Source organism: Canis lupus, chromosome 24 (genome assembly GCF_048164855.1).
Source record: "Canis lupus baileyi chromosome 24, mCanLup2.hap1, whole genome shotgun sequence".
NCBI lineage: Eukaryota > Metazoa > Chordata > Mammalia > Carnivora > Canidae > Canis > Canis lupus.
The window spans coordinates 16,153,787-16,176,316 of record NC_132861.1 but is presented as its reverse complement, the minus strand read 5'-3'; the positions used below and the strand labels follow the sequence as shown (position 1 = coordinate 16,176,316).

Genomic DNA, 22,530 nt, shown 5'->3' with positions numbered 1-22,530 from the left:
TACTTCATTGTCACCACTGTTTTTAAAACTCTGACTCTTATTGACTCATCTATGTTGGATATGTAAACCATTATCTTTTCTTATTATTCAAGTAATATCAATTGTAATCATTCAGTGACTATATGCAGCAGCAAGTTAGTAATAAAAGCCTACTGGGGTGTGAAAAATAAATGCAATAAATATCTAATGCTTTTTAAAATGCAAGTTTATTTTCTATTTTTTTATTTTATTTTTTTTGCAAGTTTATTTTTTAAATGCTATTGTTCATTTATTTATTTACTTATTCATTTAACTAAGCTCAACATGGGGCTTGGTTCATGATCCTCAGGTCAAGAGTCTCATGCTTTACTGGCTGAGCCAGCCAGGCACCCCAAGTATCTAACACTTTTAACTGACCCCAGAGGCACTAAGCATCCCCTTCCTAAAGCTGCTGCCCTCAAAGGACTGTCAGGACCTCTTTAAAGAGGTCAGCATTGGAGAAGCACCTCCAGATTAGTGGTGTAAGGACTTCCAAAAACCTCCATATAGACAATGAGAAACTGGCAAAATCTGTCAAATGCAACTTTTTCAGAGCTCTATAAGCTAATCAAGGGTTTGCAACAACTCATAGAGTATTTATTCAAAGAATATGACTTAATCTCAGTAAGAACAGCAAACTTTGTGGCATTTCAATTTGCACTGTTCCTATTCACTGCTCTCCCTCGCTCCACAGTAGCCTTGGAAAATGACAGGTTTATACCTTGGTAAGTGTGAAAACCAGCAACCTAGCAGCCACAGGAGGGGACAGAATGAGTTTGGAACTCCTACAACCACACCATGAGAAAATTGTTATTTTTAAGCCTCTCTGCAAAGCTCCATTCTCAGGATTTGTCTTTATTCAACCTTATTCAGAGCAAGTTCTGTGCAAAGAGCTGTATCCCTAGGGCATTTGTAAACACAGTCAGTGGCAATTGTTTGACAATGCAGCTGCTTGTGGTAGTGATACCAGTTAAGACTAACAAGAGGCTGAACAAAAAACTTAAAAGGAAATGATGGGGAATGAGATGTCTTCAGGGGGCTTTGTAAAGCTGTAACATATTACTGAGAATCTAGAAGGCCACAAGCATGTGCAGGGCTGCGGATATGCCCAGGCAAGAGTTTAGAAGGCTTAATATCTCACCTCTCGCTGACATTGAGACTTTGTACAAGCAGAGAGTGAAAGCTAAGGCAGAGATGTAAACGATCTACTAGAATATGGAAGGCATACCTCAACACACACACAGAAGTCCTTATAAAAGCCTGGAAACTTATTATTTCAGTGCATTTGAGGAAATATCTCTCTAATTATTAGGCAACCACTAGCTAACTGAGCAGATATTAGTAGCTGCAAATGACAAAGAATGCATAGTTTGTAAACAGTTAATGCAAGAAAGTCACTAGACAAGCAAATGGCAATAACAATAACAAAAAAATCTCAGGGAGAAAGAAATCTGGATACTTAATATTTAAAACCTAGTTTCCATAAAAAAATTGTGACAAATGCAAAAAAAGAGTATAGTCCATGCCTAGGAAAAGAAGTGTTTAATGCAAGCTATGCTGAAGGAAGCCCAGATGTTGGATTTGCTAGGCAAAGACTTTAAGTCATCTGTTATAAATATGTTCAAATCACTAAAGGAAATCATGTCTAAAGAATTAAAAGTAAGAAAATGACATCTCACCAAATAGAGAATATCAATAATGTGAAAGAAATTATTGAAAAGAACCAAATAGAAATTCTGGGTTGAAAAGTATATACTGAAGTGGAAAACACAAGAGAGGCTCAATAGCATATCTGAACTGGCAGAAGAAAGAGAGAATTTGTCCAACAACCAATCGAGATGATCCAGTCTGACGAACAGAAAGAGAAAAGTGTGCAGAGAAATAAACAAAGCCTCAGAAACCTGTGTGACACACAGGTGTAGCAACATACACATCACAGTAGTCCCAGAGGGAGGGCAGAGTGCGAGAAAGAGGCAGAAAGAATATGTGAAGAAATAATGACTAAAAACTTTCCAAACTTTTAAAAACATATTTTACATATACATGCTCAATGAATTCCCAGGAGGATAAACTCAAAGATGTCTACATCGCCTTTCTAGCTAGGGCCCGTCAGAATGGCTCCCGAAAAGAAGGGTGGCGAGAAGAAGGGCCGTTCTGCCATCAACGAGGTAGTGACCAGAGAATACACCATCAACATTCACAAACGTATCCATGGAGTGGGTTTCAAGAAGCCTGCCCCTCGGGCACTCAAAGAGATCTGGAAATTTGCCATGAAGGAGATGGGAACTCCAGATGTGTGCACTGACACCAGGCTCAACAAAGCTGTCTGGGCCAAAGGAATAAGGAATGTTCCATACCGTATCAGTGTGCGGTTGTCCAGAAAACGTAACGAGGATGAAGATTCACCAAACAAGCTCTACATGCTGGTTACCTACGTACCTGTCACCACTTTCAAAAATCTATAGACTGTTAATGTGGATGAGAACTAATTGCTGATTGTCAAATAAAGGTATAAAACTGAAAAAAAAGATGTCTACATCTAGACACATCATAGTAAAATTGGTGAAAGACAAAAACAGGAAGAACTTTGAAAGCATCAAGAGAAAAGCAACTCATTACACATGATGGATACAAAATAAGAACAACAACTGACCTCTCATCAGACATCTGGAAGCCAGAAATCAATGGTAGACACATTCCAACTGCTGAAAGAAAAAGACTGCCAATCAAGAATTTGATAGCCACTGATACTATCCTTAAAAAAAGAGAAAAAAGAAAAACTTAATCACAAATAAACAAAAAATGAGAGAACTCAACACTAGCAGACCTGCCCTACCAGAAAAACTAAAAGGAGTCATTCAGACTAAAATAAGAGGACATTAGACTGGGTTCCACTCAGAGAAATAAAGAGCTCTGGAAAGATAAGTATACAGGTAAGTATGAAAGATAGTACAGATATACTTCTGCTTTTAATTATTTTATTTTGCTATCTGATTTAAAAGATAGGTCATGATCTTGGGGTCATCCAATAGAGTCCCACATCAGGCTCCATGCTCAGTGCAGAGTCTGCCTCTCTCTATTCTTCTGCTCTTCCCCCCTCCCATTTGCTCTATCTCTTTCTAATAAATAAGTAAAATCTAAAAAAAAAACAGTAGAGTAAAACAAATGGGGAATTAAAATGGTATTAGAGAATGGTACTAGAGAATATCTAACCCAAAAAAGGTAGTAATGGAGAAACAAAAAAACAAATAAGACATGAGACACATAGAAATAGCAAAATGGCAGTTGTAAATTCTACCTAGTTGGTGATTACATTGACTGCAAATGTGTTTCAATCAAAAGACAAAGACTGGCAGTATGGATTTAATAAAAAGAAAAGAAAAAAGAAAAGAAAAGAAAAGAAAAGAAAAGAAAAGAAAAGAAAAGAAAAGAAAAGAAAAGAAAAGAAAAGAAAAGAAAAGAAAAGAAAAGAAACCCATGATCTATAAGAGACACATTTCAGAGTCAAAGATATAAATAAATTGAAAACTGAAGGATGGAAAGAGATATCCTGTGCAAAGGATACCCAAAAGAGAGCTGGAGGAGATATAGCAATATTAGAGAAAATAATCTTGAAGACAAAAAATTGTTACTAGAGATTTAAAAAGAGCATTTAACATTTCTTAAAGGGTTGGGACTCCTGAGTGGCTCAGTCAGTTAGGTGTCTACCATTGGCTCAAGTCATGATCTCAGGGTCATGGGATCTTGCTCCTGACCAGGGAGCTTGTTCCTCCCTCTCCATTTGCCCCTACCCCCCAACTCATGCTCAATTTCACTCTCTCTCTCTCAAATAAATAAGATATTTAAAAAATTTAAAAAATTTAAAAAGGGACTCCTGGGTGGCTCCGCAGTTGAGTGTGTCTGCCTTTGGCTTAGGATGTGATCCCAGGGCCGTGGGATCGAGTCCCGCATCAGGCTTCCTACACGGATCCTGCTTCTCTTTCTGCCTATGTCTCTGCCTCTCTCTCTCTCTCTGTGTGTCTCTCATGAATAAATTTAAAAACTAAAATTGTTAAAAAATTAAAATTAAAATTAAAAAATTAAAAACTAAAATTGTTTAAAAAAATAAAAAATAAAAATTTTTAAGGTCAAACCATCAGAGGACATAATAACTACAAACATATGCACCTAATAACAAATACCAAAAATACAAGAAGGGAAAACTCAGAGAAGCAAAGGGAGAACTAGACAATGAAATTGTAACATCTTCAATATCTTGCCATCAATAATGGATAGAATAACTGGGTAGAAGATCAACAAGGAATGAACAATTTAAATAACATTAGAAACCAGTTGGACCTAACAGTCATCCATAGAACACTCAACAAGAGCAGAATATATACATTTTTCTTTGTGTCCATGAAATATTCTTCAAGATAGACCATGTGCCAGGCCACAGACCAAACTTTTTAACAAAGTTAAAAAGGAATAAAATCATACAAAATGATTGACTACAATGAAATGAAATTAGGAATCAGTAACAGAAAAAAAAATTGGAGAAATTCACAACTACATGGAAATTTTAAGAACACATTCCTGAATAACAAATGGTCAAAGAAGAAATCACAAGATAAATTAGAAAGCATTTTGAGATAAAAATGAAGCCAAAAGATGCTAGAACTTATGGGATGCAGATAAGAAAGAAATTTACTGTAATTTCCGGCTTAAAAATGAAAGATCTCGGGATCCCTGGGTGGCGCAGCAGTTTGGCGCCTGCCTTTGGCCCAGGGCGCGATCCTGGAGACCCGGAATCGAATCCCACGTCGGGCTCCCGGTGCATGGAGCCTGCTTCTCCCTCTGCCTGTGTCTGCCTCTCTCTCTCTCTCTCTCTCTGTGACTATCATAAATAAATAAATAAATAAATAAATAAATAAATAAATAAATAAATAAAAAATAAAATGAAAGATCTCAAATCAATAACATAACTTTCCACTTTAAGAAAATAGAAAAAGAAGAGCAAACTAAACCCTAAATAAGAAGAATGAAAACAATGATAAAGATTAGAATGTAAATACTGAAATATAGAACTTTTAAAAAATTGAAAAAAATCAACAAATTCTAGTTAGTTCTTTGAAAGACCAACCAAATTGATAAATTTAGCTAGACTGGCCAAGAAAAAATTAGAAGAGACTTAAATTATTATTATAATTATTTTAAAGATTTTATTTATTTATTCATGAGAGACACAGAGAGAAAGAGGCAGAGACACAGACAGAGGGAGAAGCAGGCTCCATGCAGGGAGCCCGACGTGGGATCGATCCTGGGTTTCCAGGATCACGCCCTGGGCTGAAGGCGCGCTAAACCGCTGAGCCATCTGGGCTGCCCGAGACTTAAATTATTAAGTTGAGGTAGGAAAGAGGAGACATCCTTACCAACCTTACAGAAGTAAAAAAGATCATAAGGGGCTACCGTGAACAATTTTATGCCAACAATTTAGGTAACCTAAACAAATTCCTAGAAAGGCATGAACTACTAAAATTGACTAAAGAATAAATTTAAAATCTTGTTAGACATATAACAAATAATAAAATTGAGTTAGTAACCAAAAACTTCCCACAAAGAAAAGCCCAGACCGAGATGGCTTCACTGGTGAATCCTATCAGAAATTGGTTAAAGAATTAACACCAATCCATCATAAACTTTTCCAAAAAGCAGAAAAGAATATTTTCTAGCTCATTTTATATGGATAAAGACATTACAAGAATGAAAAACTATAGATCAATATCTCTCAGTAATAAAAATGCAGAAATATAAATAAAAGACTAGCAAACCAATCCAGCAACATATAAAAAGGATTACAAAAAATAAAAAATAAAAAATAAAAAGAATTACACATCACAACCAGGTGGGATTTATCCTGGGAATGCAAGGTTATTTTAGTATGCCAAAATCAATTGATATAATATTTAAATTATTATTTAATTTAATTATTAGTATTTAAATTATTATTATTTAATAATTTTTAAAAAAATATTTCTGTTTTGCTTTGGTTTGGTTTGGTTTTGTTTTTAACACACTGGCTCCACTCTGGATGTGGAGCCCAATGCAGGGCTAAAACTCACAACCTTGAGATCAAGACTTGAGTCAGACACTCAACTGACTAAGCCACCCAGGTGGCGCAATTGATATAATATATTTTTAAAATATTTTATTTATTTATTCATGAGAGGCACACAGAGAAAGAGAGTGAGAGAGAGGGCAAGACACAGGCAGAGGGAGAAGCAGGCTCTCCACAAGGGGCCCGATGTGGGACCTGATCCCAGATTCCAGGATCAGGACCTGAGCCAAAGGCAGATGCTCAGCTGCTAGGCCATCCCTGTAATATTTTTTAAAAACAATATAAACTACAGCACAGAAACTATATAGTCATCTTAATAGACCAAAAAAAAAAAAAAAAAAGAATGACATGGTCCTGTTCATAGCCTGATGGGAGAGCTAGAGAGCATCATCTCTGAGAACAGGGACCACTATGCACACAGCCTCTCTAAATGCTAGAGACCTACCCTCCAGTATCCAGCCATAAACCAACCACACATGAACAACAACAAAGACTCCTTCAAGAGCCTGTGGCCTCTTACTAGGAGTGAAATAGGCAAACTCATGTGCAGGTTTTCTGTCTTTCTTTTTTTGACATTTAAAAAATATTTTATTTATTTATTTGAGGGAAAGAGAGAGCACAAGAGTTGCATGAGCAGGAGGAGCTGCAGAGGGGGAGAGAAGTAGACTCCCCACTGAGCAGAGAGCCCAACGCAGGGCCCGATCCCAGGACCCTGGGATTATGACCTGAGCCAAAGTCAGACACTTAACCAACTGAGCTACCAGGGTGCCGCAACGTGCAGGTTTTGATCACTCCTAACAGCTATTGCTGTCAAAGCAAGTAAAACTTCAGGACTCTTAAAATCTCCAACTTGACTTAACTATTGGTCAAACAAACTGAAGAACCAACCTGAGAGTCTGGAGACCAAGGTTTCCTCCAACTCTGTGCAGGTCACTTCACTGCTCCAATGCACCTGCTCCCTCCATCTCCACTGCCATGTCTGTGTCAGTGATGAGATCTCTGCTGGAATACCGCGGATTCCCCAGAGGGCTCTCCATGAACCCAGCCTCTGACAAGTCCCCTCACTGTATTCAGCACTCTTCTACATTACACGTTACCAGGATGAAACCCAGCATGCTCCCCACAACTCTGCCTACTCTTCCCAGCTCATCTTGCACCACCTTCCCCTTGCTTTCTCTGTTCCAGCAACACTGACTTTTCTGTTCCTGAAACTCCAACCTGGCTTTCACACATGCTCTTCCCTCTGTATAGAACTAGTTCTCATGGCGTACGATAGGTCCTGGAGCATATCTGTGGCCTCCTCAAAGAGACCTCCCTTCACCATGCTATCTAGAGTAACAACTCCTGCCCTTCCCAATTGAGACACCTCATCCATTCCTTCATAACACAAATCACCATCCACTTATTCATATTTTTTTTACTGTTTATTTTCTGTTCCTATCTCTAGGTTGGAAGGAGCATGAGGAGGACAGGGCTCTTGTGATTGGCTCCTATTGCATCTGGAAAGACTAGCACAGAGTCATATTATTCAGGCCCCACAGAGCATGCTAAGGATTTTGGACTTTGTCCTGAGGAAGTGAAATTCATGGTCTGGCAGTGACATATATAGGCAAACTTGTACTTTGAAATGGTCTCCCCACTTGACTATGGGGAGAGTGAGTTAGAGAGGGAAAGGTGAGGAGATAGGGTCATCCGTGGGGAGGTTGTTGGGGTGGTCCAAGCAAGAGGTGATGGTGACTAAGTATGATAGCAATGGTGAGAATGGGGAAAAGTGGAATGGACGAGAACTATGTTCACTGGATAGTCAGCACGACTTGGTGGTGGCATGGAGGGCAGGTGAGCAAGAAGGAGATGTCAAGGTTGAGGCTTAGATGGTGATACCATTCAGTGAGAGTGGAGACAGCAGGAGCTTGTGTTTGTGGGGGAAGATAAGCTTCTGCTAGATGGTTGAGTTTGAGGTATTCATGGGACATCCAAGTGGAGATGTCAATAAGCAGTTAGATATAAAGATCTGATGGTTGGGACAGAGCTATAAAAGTAGAAGTTCCATCTGCATCCAATAATGTTCACAAATGTCATGTATACATTCAACTCCAGCAAGAGTAGAGCAAGATAGCCCCCCATATATGAATTTTAATGGGGAAAAAAACGGATACAAGTCCATACAGGATGTAGAAATACAGAGAACTGGGTGGGTGACAAATAAGCATATGAAAAGATGCTCAACATCATACACCATTAAGGAAATCCAAAATAAAATAACAAGATATCACTATACACCTATTAGAATGGTCAAAATCCAAAACATTGACAACACTAAATGCTATCAAGGATGAGGAACACTAGAAACTCTCACTCATTGCTGTTGGGAATGAAAAATGGTACAGCCACTTTGGAAGACAGTTTGGCAGTTTCTCACAAAGCTCTTCTGTGCAATTCAGCAGTCACAATCCTCAGTATTTACCCAAAGGAGTCGAAAATATTTTCATGCAAAAACCTGCACACGGATGTTTATAGCAGCTGTATTCATAATTGCCATAACATGGAAGCAATCCAGGTGTCCAACAATAGATGAATGAATAAACTGTGGTACATCTAGACAATGGAATATTATTCAGCGCCAAAAAGAAATGAGCTATCAGGCTATGAAAAGACATGAAAGAACCTTAAATGCATATTATTAAGTGAAAGAAGCCAATCTGAAAAGGCCACACACTGTATGATTCTAACTATACGATAGTCCGGAAAAGGCAAAACTATGGAGATGGTAAAATGATCAGGGGTAGAGGGAGAGAGGGATGAATAGGCAGGTCACAGAGTAATTTTAGGGTAATGAAACTTCAGACAACCCCTGAGCAACAGGAGTTTCAACTGCAGGGGGTCCATTTTTTTATATGTGGATTTCTTTCTGATAAATACAGTACAATATGGTAAATGCACTTCCTCTTACTTATGATTTTCTTAATAGCATTTTCTTTTCTCTAGTTCACTTTATTGTAAAAATGAAGTATATAGTATAGAAAACGTGTTAATTGTGTTACTGGTGACATTTCTAGTCAATAGTAAACTATTAATAGTTAAGTTTTGGGGGGGTTTGTTTGTTTTTTCTTTTTAATTTTAAATTAGTTACGTTTTTGTAAAGTCAAAAGTTATATGCTGATTTTCAACCCCACAGTGAGGTTGGTAACTCTAACATCCACGTTGTTCAAGTATCAATTGTACTCTTATGACACTATAATGATGGATACCTGTCATACATTTTCTCAAACCCATTGAATATACAATACTAAGAGCAAGCCCTAATGTAAACCATGGACTTGGATGATTGGTACACCAGTGTGCCAATCTGATGGGGGATGTTGATATGCAGGAAGCTATGCATGTGTGGGAGCAGGGAGAATGTGGGAAATCTCTTTACTTTTCAGTCAATTTTTCTGTGGACCAAGAAGTGCTCTAAAAATTAAGGTCTATTAAAAAATATAAGGAAGGAGCACCTATGTGTCTCAGTAGGTTGAGTATCTGACTCTTGATTTCACTCAGGTCATAATCTCTCGGGGTCGTGGGATCAAGACCTATGTCAGTCTCCATGCTTAGCAGAGAGTCTGCTTAAGATTCTGTCTCCCTCTCCCTCTGCCCCTCCTGCCACTCTTGCACTCTCTCTCTCAAATAAATAAATCTTAAAAAAAAAAAAGTAAATGTAGTTGCTACTTGCTAGGACAACACCAAAATTTTGTCTTCCAGTCGTTGATCCATCAATCAATATTTGTTAACAAATGTATCAGTTAGAAGATAAAACAGTAAACATCCAGAGCTACACACTAAGTTCCATATATATTTTTATCTCCAGGGGAAGAAAACCAAAACTGAAGCTCCACACTCGAGCATAGAGTCTAAACAGAGTTCAGAATCTGAAGTCAGTTGAGTTTTTTTTTTTTAAGATTTTATTTATGTATTTCATGCACAGCAAAAGAGAGGCAGAGACATAGGCAGAGAAAGAAGCAGGCTCCATGCAGGAAGCCCGAAGTGGGACTCGATCCTGGAACTCCAGGATCACACCCTGGGCCGAAGGCAGACACTCAGCTGGTGAGCCACCCAGGCGTCCCATCAGTTGAGTTTAAATTCTCATCCAATTTAGACACTTGGTAGTTATGTGGCTTTGGGTACATTCTGGAAGCTCTGAACCTCAGGTCTGTAAGATGAAAACAAGACCTACCCCAAAAATTGTTTGGGGATCCAGTGCCGCAGAGCAGAATTTAGCTAGCACACGTTAATTCCCAGTCTCCTGGAACCCTGTCTCAGCAGCACACAACTTCCTGTGACAATTTGTCTTCACTTAGAGAATTAAGATCACAAGAACAGAAATGTGTGATCTCAGGTTGCTTAATCCTACTTAGACAGTTGACAAATTCACAAATTAGAGGGTCAGACACAGCTCTGGAGATATTAGAAAGTTATTATTAAATACAGTTGGAAAAAGGAGGCCAGGGGAGAAGCTGAAGGAAGGCCTGAGCCTTGGAAGGCTGGTTCTGGGTGAGCGGCTCATCAGAGTGGCTACAAACCAGCCAGCAACTTGCATCACAAAGGCCCTAGCAGGTCCTTATCTGTCGGCTCCCACAGCAGCTGCATCACCAGCAGTGCCTCCAGGCAGAGAGGCAGGGGCCCCCCTGTGGCCTCCCAGAGAGCCAGGCTCCATAAGATCCAGTGAGTGGGAGATCAAAGCACTTCCCAGGGTGACCCAGGGGAGTGTCTGGGTGGGAAGGAAAGAAGAAGGGCCAGGGTACTTCAGCCAGTTCTCACCTCACTTGAGAATGCCTCATTGCATCCTGCCATTCTCTGACTTTGCAACTGAGTCTTTCACTTAAAAATCTTTAACGTTGCAGTCAGAATGTCTAAAACCCAAAGATTTTCACCTGAACAGGAGCCAGAAATCCTTAGAATCTCATTAAGATTCCAATAAATTACACTACTTGCAGTCCCTGGATGCTGTCCATAGCTAAGGGTCAAGATTGCTTTTTTCCCTGTGTCCCTGACTCAGAGAAAACCAGCATGTGTGATTGGTCAAGTATGTGTCCAAATACTGTCCCTTGGGGTGGGGGTGGGGGCACAATGGGCTGATCAGCAGTTGGCTGTGACTGAGCCACTTTGCAGAAGTGCAGAGGCAAGGAGCCGGCCACTGAGTGAGCCACCTAGCACGGCTCTGGTGCAGGATTAGTGCCAGGACTGGGAGGACCCCAGACCCTTAGTGTCAGGCCTCCTAAACTCCCCTCAACTCCTTCGCTCTAGATTTGGGCTGACAAGCATGGGAGCCAACAGCATCATCAGGTTTTACTTGTGATCCCTGAAGCATCTGGGTGATGCTCAGAGGGCCAGTCTTTCTGGGCATTCAGAGATTTAAGACTACATCCCCCAACTATGTTCATAGAAGGAAGCCTGTTATGGCAACTACACTATTTCTCCATATCTGCTTTCCACCTTTATTGAAATGAGAAGAAAAGGTTGAAGCCACTAGTAATTAATTGAGACTCACTTGTTAGTCCAGAGTAGAGACCGGAATCTATTAAATATGCAATGAATTTAAGCTTTCTTCCCTCCGTGAGCCACCTTTATATTGAACCTCACTTTTCCTCCTCCCTTGGAGGGCTCATCCACTCTTCAACCTACTTCAGCTGCCGCCACTATCCAGGGGCTACCAAGCCGACAGTTCCTACCCACTCTCTCTTCTGGAATTTAGTACTGCCTCTCTCCTGCTTGCGGAAACTCCCATTTGGTATCTACCATGAGAAGGTCTTCCAGAGAACTCAAAATTCCACCTTCTTTCCTCTATGTCATTCTTCCCCTGAACTATTTCCTCCAGGATTCATCCCAGCCGCTGAGACTAAACCTTGAACTCATCCTCGCTACCGCCACACTCCTCTGCCTTCTCCCCCGAACTACTTCTGGCCAGTCACCACAGCCTGTTGACTGAGCCATTGAGCTCATCTCCTGAATCCATCCCTTTGTTCATATTTTTACTATAACGCAGACCAAGGCTCTTTTATAGAGTCAAGTTGGGACAATTTCAATCATTTTCCAATTTATTGCCTGTGGTACTGTGATTTATAGTAATACATAATATTGTATATATTTTAGTCTTCACCCATGGCCGTAGTTCTACAGGGACACATGGGGCACATAGCTCCTAAAACTTTGTAATCTCCTAAGTGATAAGAAAAATAGGAGCATCCTTTGTTACAACATTCGGTCTTTTGTCCACGGCTCCTGAGACAAGTCTTGAATAGAAAAGGGGAAAAAAGTGTCTTATTATTCGTAACAAGCCCTTTCAATCTGAAGTCCAAGTTAAGGAAGGTGGTTTTTGGAAAGCCTCTAGATAACCACAATGGGATCTGGTTGCCAGGGAAACAACCAAGAGATTAGAGAGCTGGAACTTTCAGCCCCACCTCCTTTTTTTTTTCTTTTTTTAAGATTTATTTATTTATTCATGAGAGGCACAATAGAGAGAGAGGCAGAGACACAAGCAGAGGGAGAAGCAGGCTTCCCGTGGGGAGCCCGATATGGGACTTGATCTGGGATCCTGTGAGTCAAAGGCCGAAGCTCAACCGCTGACCCACGTGGGTATCCCCAGTCCCACCTCCTGACCTCTGAGAAGAGGAGCTGGGCTGGAGGTTGAGTTAATCACCAATGGCCAAGGCTTCAGTCAATCATGCCTACATTACAAAGCTTCCATAAAAAAAACCCAACTGAAGGGTTGGTATACAGGTAGAGGTAGTGGGAGGCTGGAATGTCCAGAGAGGACATGGAAGCTCTGTGCCCTTTCCCCCATACCTTGCCCTGTGTGTCTCTTCCATCTGGCTGTTGTTGAGCTGTATCCTTTTATCATAAACTGTTACTCCTGTAAGTAAACTGTTTTCCTGAGTTCTTTTTTTTTTTTTCCTGAGTTCTAGAAGCTGTTTTAGCAAATTATTGAACGGAGGAAGGGCTTGTGGGAACCTCTGATTTGTAGCTGGTGTGATAACCTGGCCTGGAGAGTGACATCTAGGGGGAGGGGCAGTCTTGTGGGATCTGAGCTCTCAACCTGTGAGATCTGACATTGTCCAGGTAGATAATGCCAGAACTGAGCTGAATCGTAGGACACCCATCTGGTCGGAAACTGCCCCCAACATCTGGTAGCAGAGGTGAAGTATTGGGTGTACAGGACGAATAGAGTTTTTTCCTTCTCTAGCCCTGACTCTGTGTCTTCCTCCTCAAATTCATTGGCCACACAGCAGCCAGATGACTCTTTCCAAACTTGACACAGAGGACTCCCTTGTTATAAAACTTCAGTGAATTCCCCTTGCATGAGTTACGAAAGTACAAAATGCCCAGTTAAGTCAGAGTTCCAAATAAACCACAAACACATTTTTTTTTTTTTCAGCAAGACTAGGTCCCATGCAATTTTTAGGACATCATTATACTAAAAGTTATTTGTTATTGATCTGAAATCCAGATTTTACTGGGCACAGTATTTCATTTGCCAAATCTGACAAATCTACCCCTTGCCTCCCTAACAGAAGTCAAACCCTTATGTGGCATTTAAGGCTCCCCATCATTTGACCTTTCCCCACAGCCTTGTCCCACTGTCCTTACAGTCAGGCTTGTCTACTCCCTACCTTGGCAATAATATTCCTCCAGCCCAGGGTCTCCCCTCCCTCTCCTTGCTTGTTTAAATCCAAGCATCTCTGAAACTCCCTTTCTTCCCTGAATCCTTCCCTGGGCTCTCTGAGAGCTAGCACCTTGAGCCTATAGAGTTTATTTACTCCATGGCTCTGATCTGGTTAAGACGCTTTGGAATATTAAGAGCACCCTAGGACTCAGTAACCCCAAGAGCTAGGGGATGCATTGGCCATAAATGGCACTCTGCTCCTCACCTGGGCAGGAGCAGGAAGGCTTGAGTCCCACAGAAAGGCCAGCTGCAGCAGTGCTCACACCGAGTAAGCAGCTCACTGCAAACTGCCTGGAACAATCCTGCGCAGCATGGGAGGAAAGCCCTGCCTGCAAAGGGAGATGGTTCACACGGAAGTGAAGGAAAAATCAGGTAGGGGCGAATTCAACATCTATACAAGGTACATTACTGCAGGTGAGGGAGCCTCCCTCTTGGACTAGGGTCCCTTGGGCTCCCCGCTTTGGTCCAAAAACTCCCAATTTCTGCAGCTGTCCCCACCTAACAAAGCTTCCAGATTCATTACTCTTACCTTGGACATTCTCAAGTCAATCAATGCTGCTTTTTGAAAAGCAGAGCCAGAGCCAAATCACACACTCTGCATTAGGGTCTCCAGGATTAAAGCTAAAAACAAAACAATGGTCTCCCCTTGACCGGAATCCCATGCTTCTAATGGGACACATGAGATTCAGTTAGGTATTCATCACCCCTGTCATTCTCAAGTTTGTTGTTGTTTTTTTTTTAAGATTTTATTTATTTGGGCAGCCTGGGTGGCGCAGTGGTTTAGCACCTGCCTTCTGCCCAGGGCGTGATCCTGGAAACCCGGGATCGAGTCCCACATCGGGCTCCCTGCATGGAGCCTGCTTCTCCCTCTGCCTATGTCTCTGCCGCCCTCTCTCTCTCTCTTTCTCTCTCTCTCTGTTTCTCATGAATAAATAAATAAAATCTGTTTTTTTAAAGATCCCTGAGCTACCCAGGGATCCCCTCAAGTTTTATATTTAGTTCATGATTCAGCAAAATACCCAATGCTTTTCTCATAAATTGTTATCAAGCGAGGCTTCCTCTGACCTATACTTGAATTTTCCAATGGAAATAAGTGGCTGGGGACACCTGGGTGGCCCTGTGGTTTGGCACCTGCCTTCGGCCCAGGGTGTGATCCTGGAGACCCAGGATCAAGTCCCGTATTGGACTCCCTGCATGGAGCCTGCTTCTCCCTTGGCCTATGTCTCTGCCTTTCTCTCTGTGTCTCTCATGAATGAATAAATAAAATCTTTAAAAAAAAAAAAAAAAGGAAATAAGTGCCTTTACATGTCTCCTTGATTTCAGGTCTGTATTCAAAACCTGGTTCTGGCAACTCTTCCACTGGCGATCATTCCCAACCTGTGCTTTCTGATGAGCACGCTCTGGAGCCTCACGTGACCACTGGCAGTCCCACCGATGGGTACTGCGTAGTCACCTGAAATTCATCTGCAGCTCAAGAAATGTACAGCATATCTCTTTCCATGCAAGACACAAGATAGCAAAGATACCCTGACATTTTGAAAAGGAGAGCTCAGAGGGCTGGGGGGAGGCTGCAGAAATTGCTTGGTTCTCTGGAATCAATTGTTGGCCAGCCCACGACTGCACATGGTTATTAGAAGGTAAGAGTGAGGGCCCCAGATTCCCTTCCCTGGGCAATCTAGGAATCTTACAGTAGCAATTCAAGCGACTTCTCCACCCCCGTGGGCTCAGCTCCTCCTCCCTCCCTTGTTCCTCTACAGAAGCTGAACTGGGGGCACATACCCTTTCCCCACCTCGCAGATGCCGCCTCACATTGTACCCGGAGCACCGCCAGGGTGCCCGATTCCCCGACTTCCACCCACATCTCAGCAACGAATTTAAATCGTTCTGCTCCTTTCTCATCCAGTACGTTGCTAAGTTACGGAAGATAATTAGGAACAGGTTTGGGAGCTCATTACAATTCCAGTCACGGTGCTCTCTCTCTGCCCCCCTCTTTTTCTGAGGAGCAGGAGGAAAATACTCACTGAGCCCAGCCTTGGCTCGTAGAGCAGGTAACGCAGGTGCTGGGCAGGGTGCAGCGGGCTCTTGCAAGCTGCACCGATGAATACGGGATGCGGAAATCCAGAAACATGTCATTGGACACCCCCCCCCCAACACCTGCTTTGAGGAAAATGTCAGAAAAGCACCTGGCCTCTAGATGGGGATTGCTGGCGCCCAGGGACAAGGGATGGAGCAGCCCGGAAATGAGCAGTTAAAACTTTAGAATTGGAAAGTAGCAGGCGGAATCCGTCTAATCACCGTTTGGCTGAACGTGGTACTTCAAACCGGTGAGCGCAGCCTTTGTGTCCGAAGACGGACTCCCCCCCCGGACTCCCCAGCAACCCTTGCAGGACAGATCGGAAGAAAGCATAGTTTTAATCCTCCCTGATTAATGTTACAAAATGAGCTCCCCTGACACCTGAAACATCATTCTCTGCACAGATGGTGAAGGAGGACAGGTCGGAAACTGAGGGAAATCTAACGAAACTCCAACCACCCGCAAGCGGAGAGAAGGCACCATATGCTCTCTTGAGGTCGGGGTCCCGGTTACTCCCTGAATGACCCGGTACCCGCTGGCCCAAGCCAGACCCATCCTCCTTTGACCCCACCGGCTTGTTTATGATCTGCGGGTCCGGTCCCCGTTTTCTCATAGTGCCCGAAGAGGCAGGGCCGAGGCTGACTCGGGCGCAAGGCACCCTTTGTTAGATGCCAGGAGCTGATGCTCCCTGCATTTGCCTTTGGGCATCTGCCTCTATTCTGTTTCCCTGGGAGCTCTCCATTTGCTGGTGCGGGATCTAGTCGGTCCCCAAATTATTTACTTACATATTTTTAACATTTTATTTATTTATAAATATATTTCTGTATAAATTCATTTATTTATAACAAATAAATGAATATATGGGAGACACAGAGAGAGAGGCAGAAACACAGGCAGAGGGAGAAGCAGGCTCCCCATGGGGAATCTGATGCAGGACTCGATCCCAGCACCTCAGGATGGTGACCTGAACCAAAGGCAGAGCCTCAGCCACTGAGCCACCCAGCCACCCTCCAAATTATTTATTGATGCCTTTCTCTCCCGGAGGTTGTAAGCCCCTCAGGGCTGGAGAATGCCTTGTTACTCTTTGCATCCATAAAGGTTTTTTATTAAACAAATAAGTTTTCACCCTCAAATGGAAGCTATAATTTCTAGTCTGCCTTAGAAAGCTTAGACTTTTCCAACCATTAACCATTTAGATTTATACTCTAAAATACTGAGAAAAAATTCTACAAAACTACTATTCTAATATATCAAAGAGGTCTCTAGTAAAGACTGCCCTTCATACTGAGACTATTTAGGAATCTTGGGGTACTGTTGTCAGTGTATTTATGTGGAAATGACGTGAAGATCTCACTTTTAGTTCAGTTCTAGTTGCAAAGAAGAATTTCTGTGGCTCTCTGAGCACCCCACTGTGATGGGCAAAATTCTGCAGAGGGGTACCCCCTCATCTAAAGGGGAGTGCTTGACCAGTGTCACCTTCCTCCATCACAGCTAGTTATGTGATTTTAATAAAACTAACCTAGTACATTCGGTAGTACATATTTTTCAAGTCACATGGAGCTCAGCACCAGGGACTGAGCCTGCCTCGGTCACAGGAGAGCTGCTTGCCCCTTGATGAGGAACTTACCCTGGCTGAACCTTGCTATCCTCACCTGCCAACAAGATGTTGATAAACGCCTTGCAAAGATGTAAGTATTCTGGATTCTGCACAAGAAGCAACTAGCATACAGCTTGGCAGGTAGCAGATGTTCAACAAGTGGCAGTGGCAGTGGGCATTATTATTATGATGATGATTTGAGGTACCAAGCTGACTATATGGAGAGAGTGAAGGGGTGCTGTGGGTGTAAATGGTGCAGCCATCTGAGGGCAATGTGGCAGCAGAACTCAGTGAAATTAGGTGAGTATCCGACCTATGACCCATAAGTCCCACTTTTAGAAGGAGACTCCCAGTGAGCACAGCACAAGAGACAAGGCTCAGGTGACTGATCATAGCATTCTCTGTGGGTGGGGAAAGTGGGAGGCACTTTAAATGGGGCTTAACCTGGGGGAATGGTTGGGAGAAACAGTGGCTGCCCCTGATCGAAGACTGAAGCAGACACAGGAATAAGCCAGAGGTACCATCAGAAACATGCACTGGTCTTTATTTATTTATTAAAGATTTTACTTTTTAAAAAAGATTTTATTTATCTATGAGACACACAGAGGGAGAGAGAGAGAGAGAGAGAGGCAGAGACAGAGGCAGAGACAGAGGTAGAGGGAGAAGCAGGCTCCATGCAGGGAGCCCGATGTGGGACTCGATCCTGGGTCTCCAGGATCACACCCTGGGCTGAAGGTGGTGCTAAACCACTGAGCCACCCACGCTGCCCAGATTTCTACTTTTTAAAAGTAATCTCTACACCCAGTATGGGACTCGAACTCACAACCCTGAGATCAAGAGTTGCATGCTCTACCAACTGGGGCAGCCAGGCACCCCCATCCACTGGTCTTCAAAACACAGTCTGCCATTTGTTTAAAATTAAGAAATAGGATGACTCTCACGGCACACTATTACTATTACTGTTGTTGTAAATTTAAAATGCTTACATTCAGGCAACCATGCTCAGTACTCTTCGAAGATCTGTACAGACCCAAGGATGTGTGCCAAACGTAACAGGGCAGGTGCTTAAGGGTCGGAGGAGAGAAGGGCTAATGAGAGTGGGGAGTGAGGAAGAAGTGGGGAAAAAGGAGTGAAATAAAACAAGAGAAGGCTCTTCCAGACTATTGGCGAACTGAAGTGATGAACGCATCCCTTCACTTTATGTTAGAAAAAAAGTGTGTTGGTTTCTGCTGTGTGGCTTGGATAGATTTCCTTGAAAGGAAATGCAAGGACCCAGTGGAGTTCTTGGAGACTCCTTTTTATACCCACAGCACCTAGAATGTGACAAGCAGAAAACCCATGCTTGAGTGAATGTCTGAAACCAAACACACTTATGCTCACATAGAGCGTTTATGTCCTGGAGGCTGACCGAAACCTTGGAACGAGAGAAGGCATTTTTGCGAAGTTACTAGGAGGCACAGATGCCTCTTGGAGATGAGGAGGAAGGAAGAGAGTCATCTGGAGCTGGTTTCCCAAACCTCAAGGAGGTTGGTATCATCTCTGGAGGGACGTAAGCCTTAAGCAGAGGAAACAATAGGAAGCACCCACGAGACATGAGAAAGCACAAAACTGGCCAGTGCGTTGGACTCTGAACTTTATAGAACCCGGCAGAAGAAGACTCTGCTTGTTACGGGGTAAGGCACACGGTACACCAAGCAGGGTAATTGATGCTCTGTGACATCAGGGTCGAGGGCCAAATCCCAGGCCTAATTGCAAATTTAAGGGGAAATTACCTCTGCGATGATATATGGCATGTCAAGGCTAATGGATTCCAGGGTCTGCCTGGGCTCAAATTCCCAACTGCACATCCCAACTGCAAATGTGCACAATGACTCCGATTTTCCCTTACTACCCCATTCTGTATTTATTGGGTGAGAATGTGCCTTTTGAGCATTTTATTCATTTTGAAGCAATGAGGCATGTGATGGTGGCAAGTGATCGAGATCAAGCAGCGTGTCCAATTCTTTGTTTTAATTTCTGATACATCCTTGCTACCTAATTAATCTCTTCACAGGCCATTCATTCCATAGCAGGAGACTTTCCCATTTGCTGTGTTGTCCCTAGTTGTCTTTATAGCAGTAAAACTTTTGGAGTCTGTTTTAAGAACCTTTTTCTAGATATTTCTATTCTGACAGACAGAGCTACAGGGGACAGACTGTCATGAAGCAAAGATGAACTTTGGGGTTATAAGGGTTTGGGATTTGGATTGGCCTGTTGTAGGTAAGGACCCTAAGAAACAAGACCATTCAGAATTCTCAATGTTCTCCTTCAGTTTGGTGTTATTGCATATTTTAATATGGAATTACTTCTTGTTTCTGGTGTCATTTCCTTTCTGAGACATTGGTGTTTACAAATCAATGTAAACCACTGGTGGCTCAATGGTTGAGCATCTGCCTTCGGCTCAGGGTGTCATCCCAGGGTCTGTCGAGTCCCACGTCAGGCTCCCTGCATGGAGCCTGCTTCTCCCTCTGCCTGTGTCTCTGTGCCTCTCTCTCTGTGTCTTTCATGAATAAATAAATAAAATATTTAAAAAGAAATGCTGTCAGATCTTACTCTGAAAGTCATAGCATCTTTAGAGAGATGCTGGCTGGGGATACAGCCTAACTTTGTGACTTAGTGTAAAAGGCATGTGGCTACACACAAGAATCACCATCGTCAGCTGAGGGACAGAAGCAGGAGCCAGGAAAGTACTGGAGATCATACCTGGTAGGAATAGCTTCTCCCCCAAATCCTCAAGACTCTCCCCAAATCAGAATCATTAGACATCTGTACATTTTAAGTCTTAAGTCAGGATTCTTAGCTAAACCTTCTAGAAAGACTCCCTGAGAGCAATGAGCTACCAGGTCAGCAAAGAAAGTTCAACCAGAGTCTTTCATGTGGAAAAGTCCAGACCAGAACCCTCTTCTCTCCTTCTCTGACTTCTCTCTAATTCACCCTGCATCAGTGATCTTTTTCAAAAGTGTCCTGGATCATGTCATCCCCTCTCCAACCTGAACTCTGCTTAAAAACCTTTAACAGGGGATCCCTGGGTGGCTCAGCGGTTGAGCGTCTGCCTTTGACTCAGGGCATGATCCTGGAGTTCTGGGATCGATTCCTGCATCAGGTTCCCTGCATGGAGCCTGCTTCTCCCTCTGCCTGCGTCTCTGCCTCTTCTCTGTGTTTCTCATGAATAAATGAATCAAATCTTTTAAAAACAAAAAACAAACAAACAAAAAACCTTTAACAGTTTCCTAGTGTGCTGGGTATAGAGATAAAACCCCACTGTGGCTTCCAAGGCCTTGGATGGTCTAGCCCCTATTTATCTCCAGACTCATTTCATGCCACACAATTTCTGCTGTAGCCACACTGGCCTATAGCCACACTGGCCTTCTACACATCCTGCTCCCTTACACCAAAGGGCCTTTGCACATGTTGTTCTCACTGACGGGGATGTTTTCTCTCTCATCGTCTACTGCTTCCTACTCACTCTTCAGTTCTCAAGTAAATATCACTTCCTCCAAGAACCCCTCCCTGATTCTCTGGTTAGATCAGATGCCATGATAGGCTTATAGCACTCTACACCCGCCTCAGAGCACTTGCCAACTGTAATTTTACATTCACTGGCTGATGTTTTGATGGGGTTTCCCACTGAATCATAAACACTGAGAAGAAAGAGGCTGTGTCCATCTTGCAAATTGTGCTCACCTTCTCCAGAATAGCGATTTCTTTCTTTTTCTTTTTTTAGACAGATCTTTCCACTTTCTCTTTCTTTTTTCCTTAAGATTTTATTTATTTATTCATGAGAGACACACACAGAGAGAGAAAGAGAGAGAGGCAGAGACATAGGCAGAGGGAGAGAAGCAGGCTCCATGCAGGGAACCTGACGTGGGACTTGATCCCGGGACCCCAGGACCAGGCCCTGGGCTGAAGGCGTCAGTAAACCGCTGAGCCAACCGGGCTGCCCAGAACAGCAATTTCATTAATAATTGCCTAAATGGGTAAAGGAAGGGACGAACAAACCAGGGCCAAAATCCGCTCATACGATTGGGATGGCAGACGTAGGGCAGAGGTGGATAGGCTGATAGATTTAGTAACACGACCTTCGATTAGGTCAACAACTATTTCCCAAGCACATCCACAGGGAAATGGAGACACAGACGGGCAGAAACAGCACGTAGCAACGACTGGTTGCTGAGGCCCCCGCGTGCTGGGCACTGTGCTGGGCCTCACGTGATGTCTCTGGAGGCTGACAGTTTGAGTCTGAGATGGAGCTCTGCATCGGGCTCCCCGCAGGGAGCCTGCTTCTCCCTCTGCCTATGTCTCTGCCCCTCTGTGTGTCTCTCATGAATAAGTAAAATCTCCCAAAAAAAATTAAAAAAAAATTTTTTTTAAGTATTCAAGTGCTGGAGGCTCCTGCTTTCTCATTTGTAAAATGGGAAAATGATGGCATTTATTTTAGACCGTTATTGTGAGGTTTCAATGAACTAACACACACAAAGTAGTACACAAGGGTAGTTGGCCCATGGTAAACACTACGGGTATCATAGCTATTATTATCATCCTCGTTCTAACCGTAAGGAAAGTGGGGTTCAGAGAGATTCGAGTACTTTGTTTAAAGCCTCAGAGTGAGCAAATGGCTAAGTTAGAACTCAACCGGGGTGAATCTGTCTCCAAAGTCTTTCCTCTCTTGACGCTGTTGCGTTTAGGGGCTGGGAGCACTGAGCCTCTAGGCTGACAGTCTTCAGTGTCTGCAAATTAGCTAGACTGGGTCAGCTGTGGGGTGAGAGCGAGCATGAGCAGAGGTACAGGTGGGCAGGCAGCCAGGTACACAGAGTTCTGGCCACAGGTACCTAGACAAAGTCTAAGTTTACAGGACAGAAGTAAAGCAGGGACCAAGTGATGGGACCAGGAAGCTCCATCAAAATTCACAGTGGTGGGATACCTGGGTGGCTCAGCAGTTGACCATCTGCCTTCAGCTCAGGTCATGATCCCAGAGTCCTGGGATCGAGTCTCTTCAGAGAGCCTGC

At 43.0% G+C, this 22,530-nt stretch overlaps 1 protein-coding gene and 1 long non-coding RNA gene across 2 annotated transcripts; both read left to right on the top strand.

The window, feature by feature from the left end:
- Window positions 1–2,132: 2,132 nt before the first annotated feature.
- LOC140616432 (large ribosomal subunit protein eL31-like) lies at window positions 2,133–2,531 on the top strand. Its single transcript, XM_072797123.1, has one exon. It carries the CDS (start codon window positions 2,133–2,135, stop codon window positions 2,481–2,483), a length of 351 nt encoding a protein of 116 aa, XP_072653224.1. The 3' UTR covers window positions 2,484–2,531.
- Window positions 2,532–10,725: 8,194 nt separating this feature from the next.
- Window positions 10,726–17,655, top strand: LOC140616431 (uncharacterized). Its single transcript, XR_012016921.1, has 3 exons — window positions 10,726–10,816; window positions 15,138–15,451; window positions 15,572–17,655. It is a non-coding gene; the product is annotated as an uncharacterized lncRNA (long non-coding RNA).
- The last annotated feature ends 4,875 nt before the right edge of the window (window positions 17,656–22,530 follow it).